This window comes from Notothenia rossii, assembly GCF_949606895.1.
Source record: "Notothenia rossii genome assembly, chromosome: 4".
Taxonomy (NCBI): Eukaryota; Metazoa; Chordata; class Actinopteri; order Perciformes; family Nototheniidae; genus Notothenia; species Notothenia rossii.
This window is the reverse complement of record NC_136902.1, coordinates 79983034-79993373: the sequence shown is the minus strand read 5'-3', so window position 1 is coordinate 79993373 and position 10340 is coordinate 79983034. Positions and strand designations below refer to the sequence as shown.

At 37.6% G+C, this 10340-nt stretch overlaps 1 protein-coding gene across 2 annotated transcripts in view; it reads right to left on the bottom strand.

The window, feature by feature from the left end:
- Positions 1 to 3281: 3281 nt before the first annotated feature.
- Positions 3282 to 10340, bottom strand: part of LOC307035997 (cGMP-inhibited 3',5'-cyclic phosphodiesterase 3A-like) — a 47587-nt gene continuing 40528 nt past the window's right edge. For both annotated transcript variants that reach the window (XM_079675923.1, XM_079675924.1), the window contains exon 15: positions 3282 to 9919. In XM_079675923.1, coding sequence (XP_079532049.1) covers positions 9603 to 9919 — 317 coding nt within the window. In that variant the 3' untranslated portion in view covers positions 3282 to 9602. The remainder of the gene's footprint in view (positions 9920 to 10340) is intronic.

Genomic DNA, 10340 nt, shown 5'->3' with positions numbered 1-10340 from the left:
GATGTGGTGTTATTCACAAGCTTTAAAAGCACTTATTTAAAAGCATACTGATTATCATAGTCAGAAAATTACTATTTCAGCTTTTGAACGAGTCACGGTCACATGGTCAGTCGGAATTTTGAAAAGAGTTGTACTTCCCTGATGTAATTCATTTGGAGAAAATTAGCTTAGAACATAAGTTCCTTTTTGGCACAGATTATAAAGTGACTTTATTTTTCCGCTTTTCCTCCTCTCATGCCAAAGTCCTGCCTACCTTACTTATTTCTGTGTTACATAATATTTGATAAACTGGAATTGGTCGAAGTTAAGACATTTTATATTATACCTTAAAGAATAAGCATAAGATAGGTCTAGTAATTATAAGTTATAATTACTAGACCTATCTTATGCTGTTGAGTTGTGTAACCTACTTTCATTAATGTTTCTGTTATAATAATAATAATAATAATAATAATAATAATAATAATAATAATAATAATAATAATAGTAATAATAATAATAATAGTAATAATAATAATAATACATTTATATAGCGCTTTTCTAAAAACTCAAAGACGCTTTGACAGACTGTTAACTAAAATAAATGCTTTCAACAATATTCAAACCTAGAGGAATCAATACTTTTGATCAAAATAACAGACTGCTTTGTTGTTTCTCCTGACGTATCCCCTTTGGGCATGAATTGTGTGTTATAAACTGTTATGTATTTTTAGCAATGGCCTATTGATGTGATACTCAAGGCTAGAAACAAGCATATTTTGATGATCTCATTGACTTCTAAACCTAAACAATAGTTATGATTTTCCAAAATATTTGCCCTTTCAGAAAAGCATAATGATATGAAACTTTGCCCCTTTTTACCACTGATCCTGTTCGGCCCCATATTAGACACAGTCTTGCATGTTCTGTGTTGCTATGGTAACTTGTGGTCTATGGAATATGAAAGGCTTGGGTGACGCCAGGCCAGAAATTGGAACTATGACACAGTAAACATTATTTGTTGAACATATATAGCATCCTCCCCTCTAAAACGGTCATTATCACTGATGTTGACACAGAAGGAAAACTTGACTGGATGCTCAATTGATAACTATATTAAAGTTTAATTTTTCAATCTGGAATATATTTGCATTAATTGTACTATTGAAATAATAATGATTTTTTTTCCTTACTGCAAAATATAGTATTATCCTTTGAAGGAGTTTTGGAACATAATGAGCAAAACAACGCCAAGTCATTTTTTGTTATTAATCTCGATCAAACTGATTTAGGCGATTGCTTAATCTGGTGTTGCTAATTCCTCTGTGTAAATACATGGTATGACCATGGTTTTTGCCCTTACATAGAAATCTAAGTGATACAATACGATTATATTTGGATAATAGGTAATTTGTACTACATGACAAAGTGTGAGTTGACACTCATATAGCCTAATTAGGCATGGTTCTGTGCTGCAATAGTGAGGTTAAACGTATTTTCATTTGCTTAACACACTGAAATGTATACGTAATCACACTGACCAAATCGTTCTAATAAAGATATTGAGAGTTCAAGAGATAAATAACTGATGTGCCACATATCTTAGTAAAAAACAATAGCAGCAAGTCAAGGATAGCTGTGTCACATCTCCGTAAATTCTAGCAGCTCTTGTCCTTATCAGTTTTGTCTATTTGAATTAGACTTTCCCCTCGCATCAGGTAAACTATTCAACCCTCCTCTTAAAAAATAAATGGTCCCGGCATGTAGATAAAAAAGCAGATGTGATTGTTGGCTAGTTGTGATCCCTCCGCCTCTCTTACAATTCTTGAGACCATGCATGAGCATTATCCACCGACGTCACACGGTCAGATCTAAGAAGGGCATGGATTATCGGGAGAAAGGAATGAATGAAGGGGAGAAAATAAAGCTCTGAGGTAGTTGTGGATACAGAACAATGTTGAATGGGAGGGGGGGGTTTGTCACTGAGAGCACATAATTAGTAGGATAGAGAAACAGTAAAGAGTACATGTCTACATCAAAATACAAATCCAGACCTAAATCATATAACCTTAATCCACCCGGTGAATGGAAAAAGAGGATGTCGGATTTTGATATTCAAACTCACCCACTGGTAAATTCCAAACGCTGAGGCAAAATTGATCGGATAAAAAGGGCTTCAAAGAGAAGGCAGTTTCCATGAAAACCAGATTACCAAAGAGATTACTTTCTCTTCATACCAGACACAAGAATATGCAATTTCTAAAATCCTCGGTCCCAGAAATACTGGAAAAGTAAGACTTAATTTGCTCATTGAAATGTACACTTTACAAAAGTCACACTTTACAAACACAGTCGCACAAGAAAAACAAACCATTCAAATGTCATAGTCACTGCAACAATGTGGTGAACATTAAACATTTCCCCTCACATCTCATGACATTCTGTGTGTTCTTAGAAGCAAGCAATAACTTTTAGTAGCCTTCAAGATAATTAAATGATTGGCAACCTCCACTGGGAGGACATTTCTAAATACAATAAAGTATATTGGCCTCAGTTAAGTGTTACTTATGTTGTATAACATGATTTAAATACAATTATACAATCCTGTTGTACTTGACTTTACATAAACTCACTATTAATACATTTCCTCCAATTCAATCTTTGACTGCCTTTATTTTAAGAAACAGAGTAACCCAAACCCAAATCCGTCATGAGTCAAGATGCAATGCGAGGTTTTGACAAGAGAGAAGATACTTACAAAAACATGGCTAGCTAATAAAAAATATTGCAATAGAAACTATTACACTTTCTAAACCATCAATGAATACTGTAATCAAACTGTAATGTGTTCGCCATGCTTCAAACAGACTTACCTATTAGATGTCACTTAAAATCAGATGCGGCCAGTCTCCTCTTCAAACTCAACCTGTGAAAATAAATCTGTTTTCACAGCCATGAGGATCAGTGTTGGCAGCAGAAGCTGTTTTTTGTTGACACTCACTGCTCTCAGTGTTACTGTATTGCACATGGCCATACTTCCCTTACACGTATCTTGTAACACATGCATTCAAGCAGAAAATATAACATCTAACATCATTATTTATTACAAAGTCATTAGCAGATATGGTCCGAGCAACTATTAAATAGGCCAAATGCAGGGAGCTGCTTTATGTTAGTTAGGCTTTGCTTTACTGTAGGACAAGTTGACTTTTCTTGACCACCGGACTCAAAAATACATTTCAATATTTGTTATAAAAATGTCCTAGTCCAACTGAAACTTGGATAAATGACAGACACATGTGTAGCATTTATAAATCTTATTATTCAACAATATTCACATTACAACATCAACACTGCTCTGCTAGTGACAGGTTCTAATAATCCCAATATATTGTATAGTTCATTTGTAATACATTATCGAGAGGCACTTCCAGTAAGTCTGGCAATAGAGGAGCTACAGTATTGTGTCTAAATTACAAAACAGTAAAAATAAATATTTTTCTAAAAGTTTTTTTTTCATAATATACTTTGAATCTGTACAGAATATATTTGTTTCATACAAAGCCAAACCATATCTAGAAATAAAATGTGATATATCACTTAAACAAATACTGGTGAATCACACAATGTCCCATCCTGTAGGTATTGCTACATGTGTATTGCTACAAGTGCAAGATACTGGTGAGAAGAAAACAATTGAGTCTGTGAAGCGCCTGCTATACAGTAGAAAATAAAAAATAATCATACTAGTCTTGTTTGTGTTGCTTTAAATGAAAAAAAAGTTTGTTTTGGTTTCCTTTGTAATGAACACCGAAAGCTGAAGAATGTAGCATTCAAAGAGTATAGACATACATGTGAAAATGGTATGGCATAGGAGCAGAGCCCCCTTTAAATTGGCTGAAACAACAAACAATACAAAAAGGAATGTTTTTGGTTCAAACCATCAAAAGAAAGGGCTTCAGTCTGAGAGCAGAACAGTCTGCCAGGTCCACTGTGCTACTGCTGCCTATCACAATGCAGTGAAATAAAAATACTACACCGTCTGTTAGCAGGGGAGCCGCCAGGGATTTTAGGCACCATGAAAAGATATCACATTGGTTACTTAAACATTCTTTTCTTAGTGTTCTAAAATTGTTTGGGCCCCTGTCAGTCACGGGCCCTTAGAATCGTCCTAACTTTTCACCCCCTTACGGCGCCCCTGTCTGTTAGATCAATGCTTCATCAAAGTTTCTTATGCTTTAATCTTCCCTGTCTGTACATGAGAATTGTTACTAAGTACAAGCATATCCAGACATCCTTCTCAGGTTCTGAATAACACTGAACAATAAGAAGATGCAAGAAACATGCTCCTTTTAGGGCTCTTTTTTGTGCAAATCACAGAAAAAGACAAAGTTCATAAAGTGTCTTTGGTTTGCACAAGTTAATTCAGTGTGCAGCAATCGCCTTCTGCTCGTCCCTATTTAAAAGAAACTACTGATACTGGCTTTGTTTTGCACCAGTTTTTACACAAAGACAATGTAAAACGAGATGTCTCTGGCCACTGATGTTGCCAAGAGACACTCAGATAATAAAAAAAAAATGGTAAAATGAGCTTTCATGTTTGGTTGCCAAGAATATTTCTGAAGAAAATAAAGAATTTTGAGAGCCAGCGGGTAGTTGATATTTAATAGGGCCAAAAGGAAGGGCGTCAAACAAACTCAAAGGGCAACTCATCATCCTCAAGTGGTTTAACCTTTCACCGCAGTGATGTGGGGAGGGAGGCTGTGGCTCAGTGGTAGTGTGCTGGACTTCGAATCAAGGGGTAGCAAGTTTGAGTCCCACTGCAGTCAGTATGTTGTTGTGTCCCTGGGCAAGACACTTCACCCCAAATTGCTCCTGTGGGGATTGTCCACAGTACTGAATGTATGTAAGTCGCTTTGGATAAAAGTATCTAACAAATGACATGTAATAGTAATGTACAAGTGTAATTCAAGGTGTGTCAGTGCACCATGACATCACTGCAGAGTTGGGTTAAAGTTACTGCAAAACTGGGATCATACCAGTGTTTCCAAAAGTTTTAAAACGTTTCACTTAATCATGCGTAGCCTACTTTACATTTCACAAGACACTTATTAAACCAGCCAACGAAGATGAAGAAAGCTACTCTTTAAGATTTGAGGAAACCCTTCCTTCTGTCTGACAAAAAAAAACCTCAATGGCAACAAACAGCTTCAGATTGTTAACAAAAACAATAGTGACCACAAACTCTATCACAGCTTTGATTCCGTCTCTTTGATTGCTGCACTGCAGTGTATACAGTTAGTGAGGCAGGGCTGGAAAGGGAGATCAGAGGAAGGGAAGCATCTATTTTGACTAACTGGATCCCGAGTGAGCGTTGAATTCTCTGATCAGTTGGAATTCAGGCTAATAAAGGGAAAGGAGTGGGAGAAAATCTACAAATTCCAAAACAGAAGTAGGCATGGGATGGTGCAAATGTGAGATATAAGAAAAAATCCATTGCAAGAGTATGCACAATAGATTGCAAGTGAGGCCTCGATATATACTATACGGTGCGTCGCGTATTTACAGTGCATGGAGCAATAGCTCATTCGTCATCCTGTTGTTTACAGGAGGCTTTTTACAGTTTATGTCATTTTAAACTGAAATTTGATAGCTACAGAGCTTCAAAAAGGGTCAACTAAAAGACCCATTAGGTTGCCTTAGTTGTGTATCAGCTGGTGTGCAGATCATTCTCACCACTACAGATAAACTTATCATGAGAAGCCAATGCAAGGACAGGCTATTGGAAGACATAAGGTCCAGCAGGGGACATGTAAATATAAGTCAACTTGCTATACTAAAAACACACTGCTGCACATTTTGGCAGCTAAGACGTACATTGTTCAGGGGTCTGATAACCCCTTTCTCTTTTCCTTTTTTTCTGAAGCCAAGCAACATTTGCTCCTTTCATTATGGACTGAGCCACTTCAATGCTGGGGGTAATTTAGCAACTCTGGAAGGACTTCCGATAAAGTTTTATAAGAGAAACTACATGGAATTGTTCGCCAACTAAAAAATGATTGAAAATACAAATGTCTGAAATAATGGACTCAAAAGTGTAGTCATGGAGTCAGACCTACATTTTGAAATCCGCCTTAAGAAAATTACCAAATCATTCTATTATCACTAAAAGATTATATAAAAAAATAAAAGATTTGCGTCCCGGCAGGATGTAGAATTGGATCGATCGGACGTCTGCATTGCCTCAGAACGCTGAGTCCTCACTAAAACCAAGAGACGACATCAGCTCTCAGATTGCTACACTGGCCTCCTGTGTGTCAAGGAATTTACTATTTGTTTGTTGGTCTATAAAGCACCGAATGGCTTTAGGGCCAAAATAAAAGCCTTATCTTCTGCTCCGTCATGAAGCGTCAGGTCTGCTTTCCGTCCCCAAAGTCAGAACTAAACATGGAGAAGCAGCACTGAGTTCGAAACTTTTCTTTTATTCTGTTCAAGCTTTTTTATCTTTCATTTTATTTTATTCATTCAAATGTGTCTTTTTGTATATACGTGTTTTTCTTTTTTTGAGGCATAATATGTCTTTTACAAATAACTTCAAACTTCCCTGTTGTTAAAAAGTGCTACAATAAATAAACCTGGTTTTCTTTCCTCTCAGCTGGATCTGAAACACTAACAATATGCTCAGGCATCGACGAGCACAGGCTTTCTTTTTTTATAGCAGTGAAAGAAATCTCACCATTGCACCTTTCTCTGTGCAAAAGAAATATGCAGTCAAGGGCATTAGGTTGCAGAGTTTAAGCCTCTTTTGCACAATGGGCGTTTTGATAACAGTGCAATGGATACAGCTGAGGATTTAGACAGTATTAAAGTTAGTAAAACTCTAATTGATTTAAGAAATTGGGTCACAGTAGGGCAAGTTCAGCCAGAAAAAAACTTCGATAGTGTCTGCAAACAAGCCTATTCAATAGATTGCTTGGTCTGTTTTTGTCCAGTGGATTTAAATAATTTCATTTCATTAAGTATAATTGGTATCCTTAGAGGATATTTACATTTCTATCTAATGCTCTGTGAATGAACTAATCACAATTCTGCTGGGCATTTTATGTTGCCTCAGAGATTCCACGACGGCATTCTTGCAAATTCCCTACCTGCTACAGAGCTGAAGAAAAATAACATATCAATGAACTGAAATACCTCTGTTAACGAGCCCCTCAGATAGACGCACACGCTGTGATTTATCAGCCTCCTGAGCAAACCTTAAGGCAGCTTCTACCAAAAGTGCTGTCAAAATTCCTAAAAGTCTTTAAATTGTGTTAAAGTGTGCATGAATTCACTTTGTAATTTTGACACATTGACTGCTGCTACGCATCAGTAAGTGAAGACACAAAGCATCTATAAATCTCTGAACCTGAATCCCCAGTGCTGCGTATAGCTTTGCCAAAGTCAGATCAAATACACTGTACTGAGTATCTGTGTAATACATTTTGCAGACTTGGAGACGTATATCATCACATGATTTGGAATCCGACCTAACTGGCTCATCTTCAAAGGGTTACATCTAGAGGAATCTACTGAAATGTGAAAGGGATCTAAGACCCCCCCTTGACTTGTCATAAGCAGCTACAAGTCAGGCTAAAAGGCTTCTCCCTCCTCCTTCCTCTCTCATTACTAAGTCTCATTACTAAGGCTGTTCTCCGTGTTCACACTCTTCTCCATCGCCACCAGTCTCATTCTCTGAGAACATCAAAGGAGAGCAAAGACACCTCGTTAGGCCATACACTGTGTAATTGGTAAGGACTGCAAATGGAGAAAAAAGATCCAGGTCTACTGACCTATGTATGATAAGATCTCAACGAAACATTCTCTAACTCTATATTTTTTGTCCATTACATGCTACTTTAAAAAGAAACCATGCAGAATAAAAGACATCTTCAATTACAGCCTTTTTCAAACCACTTGTATCTCCTTACCAGTGTTGGTAAAATTCTAACTTTCCTTTTTTATTGGCTCTCCTTGAGGATTAACTACATATACAGCATATTTTGATTTCCTCAGTGTTAGTTAAGAAAACCCTGACAGTATCACAGAAAATTACAGTTTTACACTTTGTCAATTCTAAATTTGACTTTAAAAAGGATTAACTAATATTATATATTAATTATCAATAGACATTTATGCAGCTGTGACCCTTGTTTTGTGTTATTCCTTAAAGCAAGGCTTAGAAAAAAATGGGTCTTTGCAATTTGGTGCAACATAACAAATGAAGGATTTGGATCTGATTGAATCATTTTTAGCGGGTACACAGCAACCCCTGGATTTCCTTATGTATGATGGAGGTTAATCCTCTCTGGTGATTTGGAGCTGTGAGGTAACTCTTTCCCGGGGCTCTATGGCTTACTGGATTACTTTACTTCAGGAAAAATTGGCCTACATACCAGCTATAAATTATATTGCAAAGAAGAAATAATTCTGGTCATTAGTTAGAAAGTGGCATAACATTTGAATATCAATTATATTTTCTTGACAAAACACATGACCTTATTAGCTAGTTTTGTGTCTTGTAAGTTGCTTTGATGTAATTAACAGTATGATCTGCAGTGTTGTAGCAGTAATTCAATAGAGTTGTGCTCTACAGTATAATGTGATCTATTACCTTGTTTTCCTTGTGGTACCTTTGTTTTTCACAAAGGGCACCACGTGTCTGAGTATTTCAAAAGCATCACAAACAGCATAGAAAGAAGATCTTGTAAAAGCGGCAAGTAAAGGACAAGGAAGCTACAGGTCCTGTCCAGGCCACTTTTTCTCTATGGGTTTCTGCCTTCCTGAGTTGTGTGGCTTTGAAACGTGAAGATGTGCTGGGCTTACTTTTGTAAGAAAACACAGGGAGAGAACATGCGGACAAACATTGTAGTATATGAACAAAACCCTTGTTGTGTATGTTTTTCCTTGAGCGAGAATAAAGCTTTTAGAGCAACAGGGTTCTTTGTTAAACTTCTTATCTGTTCCGAGAATGGAATGTGATTCTACAGTAGCATTGTGTGCGTGTGTGAAGCTTGTGTGAGTGTATGTCCGTATTCACAATGTACTACAACTGGGCCTTTATCCCCGTCTCCCTCTCAAATCCACACGGCTGAGCCCCAATGGACACAGCCCAGGTTTTCATCCCATTGTCTTCACGGAGAAGGGACTTGTTGCACATCCTCCACCAGCTGGGTGGCTCCACAGTGTGCTGTGGGTGCAACAACAAGGGGGGGGGGGGGGGTTGTGACAGTGTATTACTCACTGGTGGAATGAATCTGTGAATCTGCGTGGTTAGCCTGTAGTGGTGAGGGCAGCCGATCCAGACTAAATCAAACACTAAAGCAAAAATAAGTACAGTCCCAATATTTTTTTTTTCTTTTGCTCATTGCACCTCTCTTCCCTCAACAGATAAACTGGGCATGCATAATCCCTGTCCTCAAACCCAGGTTTTTGTTAGGCACATATTACCCCAGATATCTTCTACAGTGTTGTGTCGAAGTGATGTGCTGGCTACCATATCAAGAGTTTAGTTATGAAAGAAATACGAATGTTTAGACAACGTTCAGATTCCTGGTTTAACGAGGAAGACAAAGTTCATAATATCACTCTGGTTCCTTATCGTTTTCCCCCGAAGTCTCTGATTGTGGAAAGATTTCTTCTTCCTCTATAGCCGGTATCTCTTCCCTTTCATCGAGGCCGTCAGTTGACTCCTCCTCCTTGCTTGTTAGCTCTTCCTCTTCCTCGTGAATGGCTGTGATTGGATCAGTGGGGCTGCTGATGCAGTTTGGCTCCTCTTTCTGAGCTTCCTCCTGAGCTTCTGCAGCGATGACTCTTGTCCACATTTCATGGTTTTCCAGAATATGCTGTGTTATCTGGCAAAACACTTTCCTCCTGCTCACCTTGTTGGTTTCTTGTCGCTCTGTCAGAGACAAAGTCAACAGTTAGACAAACACTTGGAAAAGCTGACCTTGCTTACTCGCCAAAAGATAGAATACAGGACTGATGCAATCTGTTTGAACATTAAATGTTAGCCAAAATCTGGAGACAGTTAGCTCAGCTTAGCTTAGCATAAATAGAGCAAATAGGGAAAAACCGCATTGACAATGTTTAAAGTTTGTATAAGTCCACAAGCATTCATCTCTAAAGCGCTCTTTCGTCAAATACATGCAACATCTTAAATGTAAAATGTAAATGTGTGGCCAGTTACTGCTTGAAGTTGCCTCTCGTTGTCTGGCTATCATAGCAACAATGAAAGTTAAACTAACTGTTTTTCCCCGTTCCTAGTCATTATGCAAAACCAAGAAAAATGTCTCCTGATTCCAGCTCCATATTATCAAAGA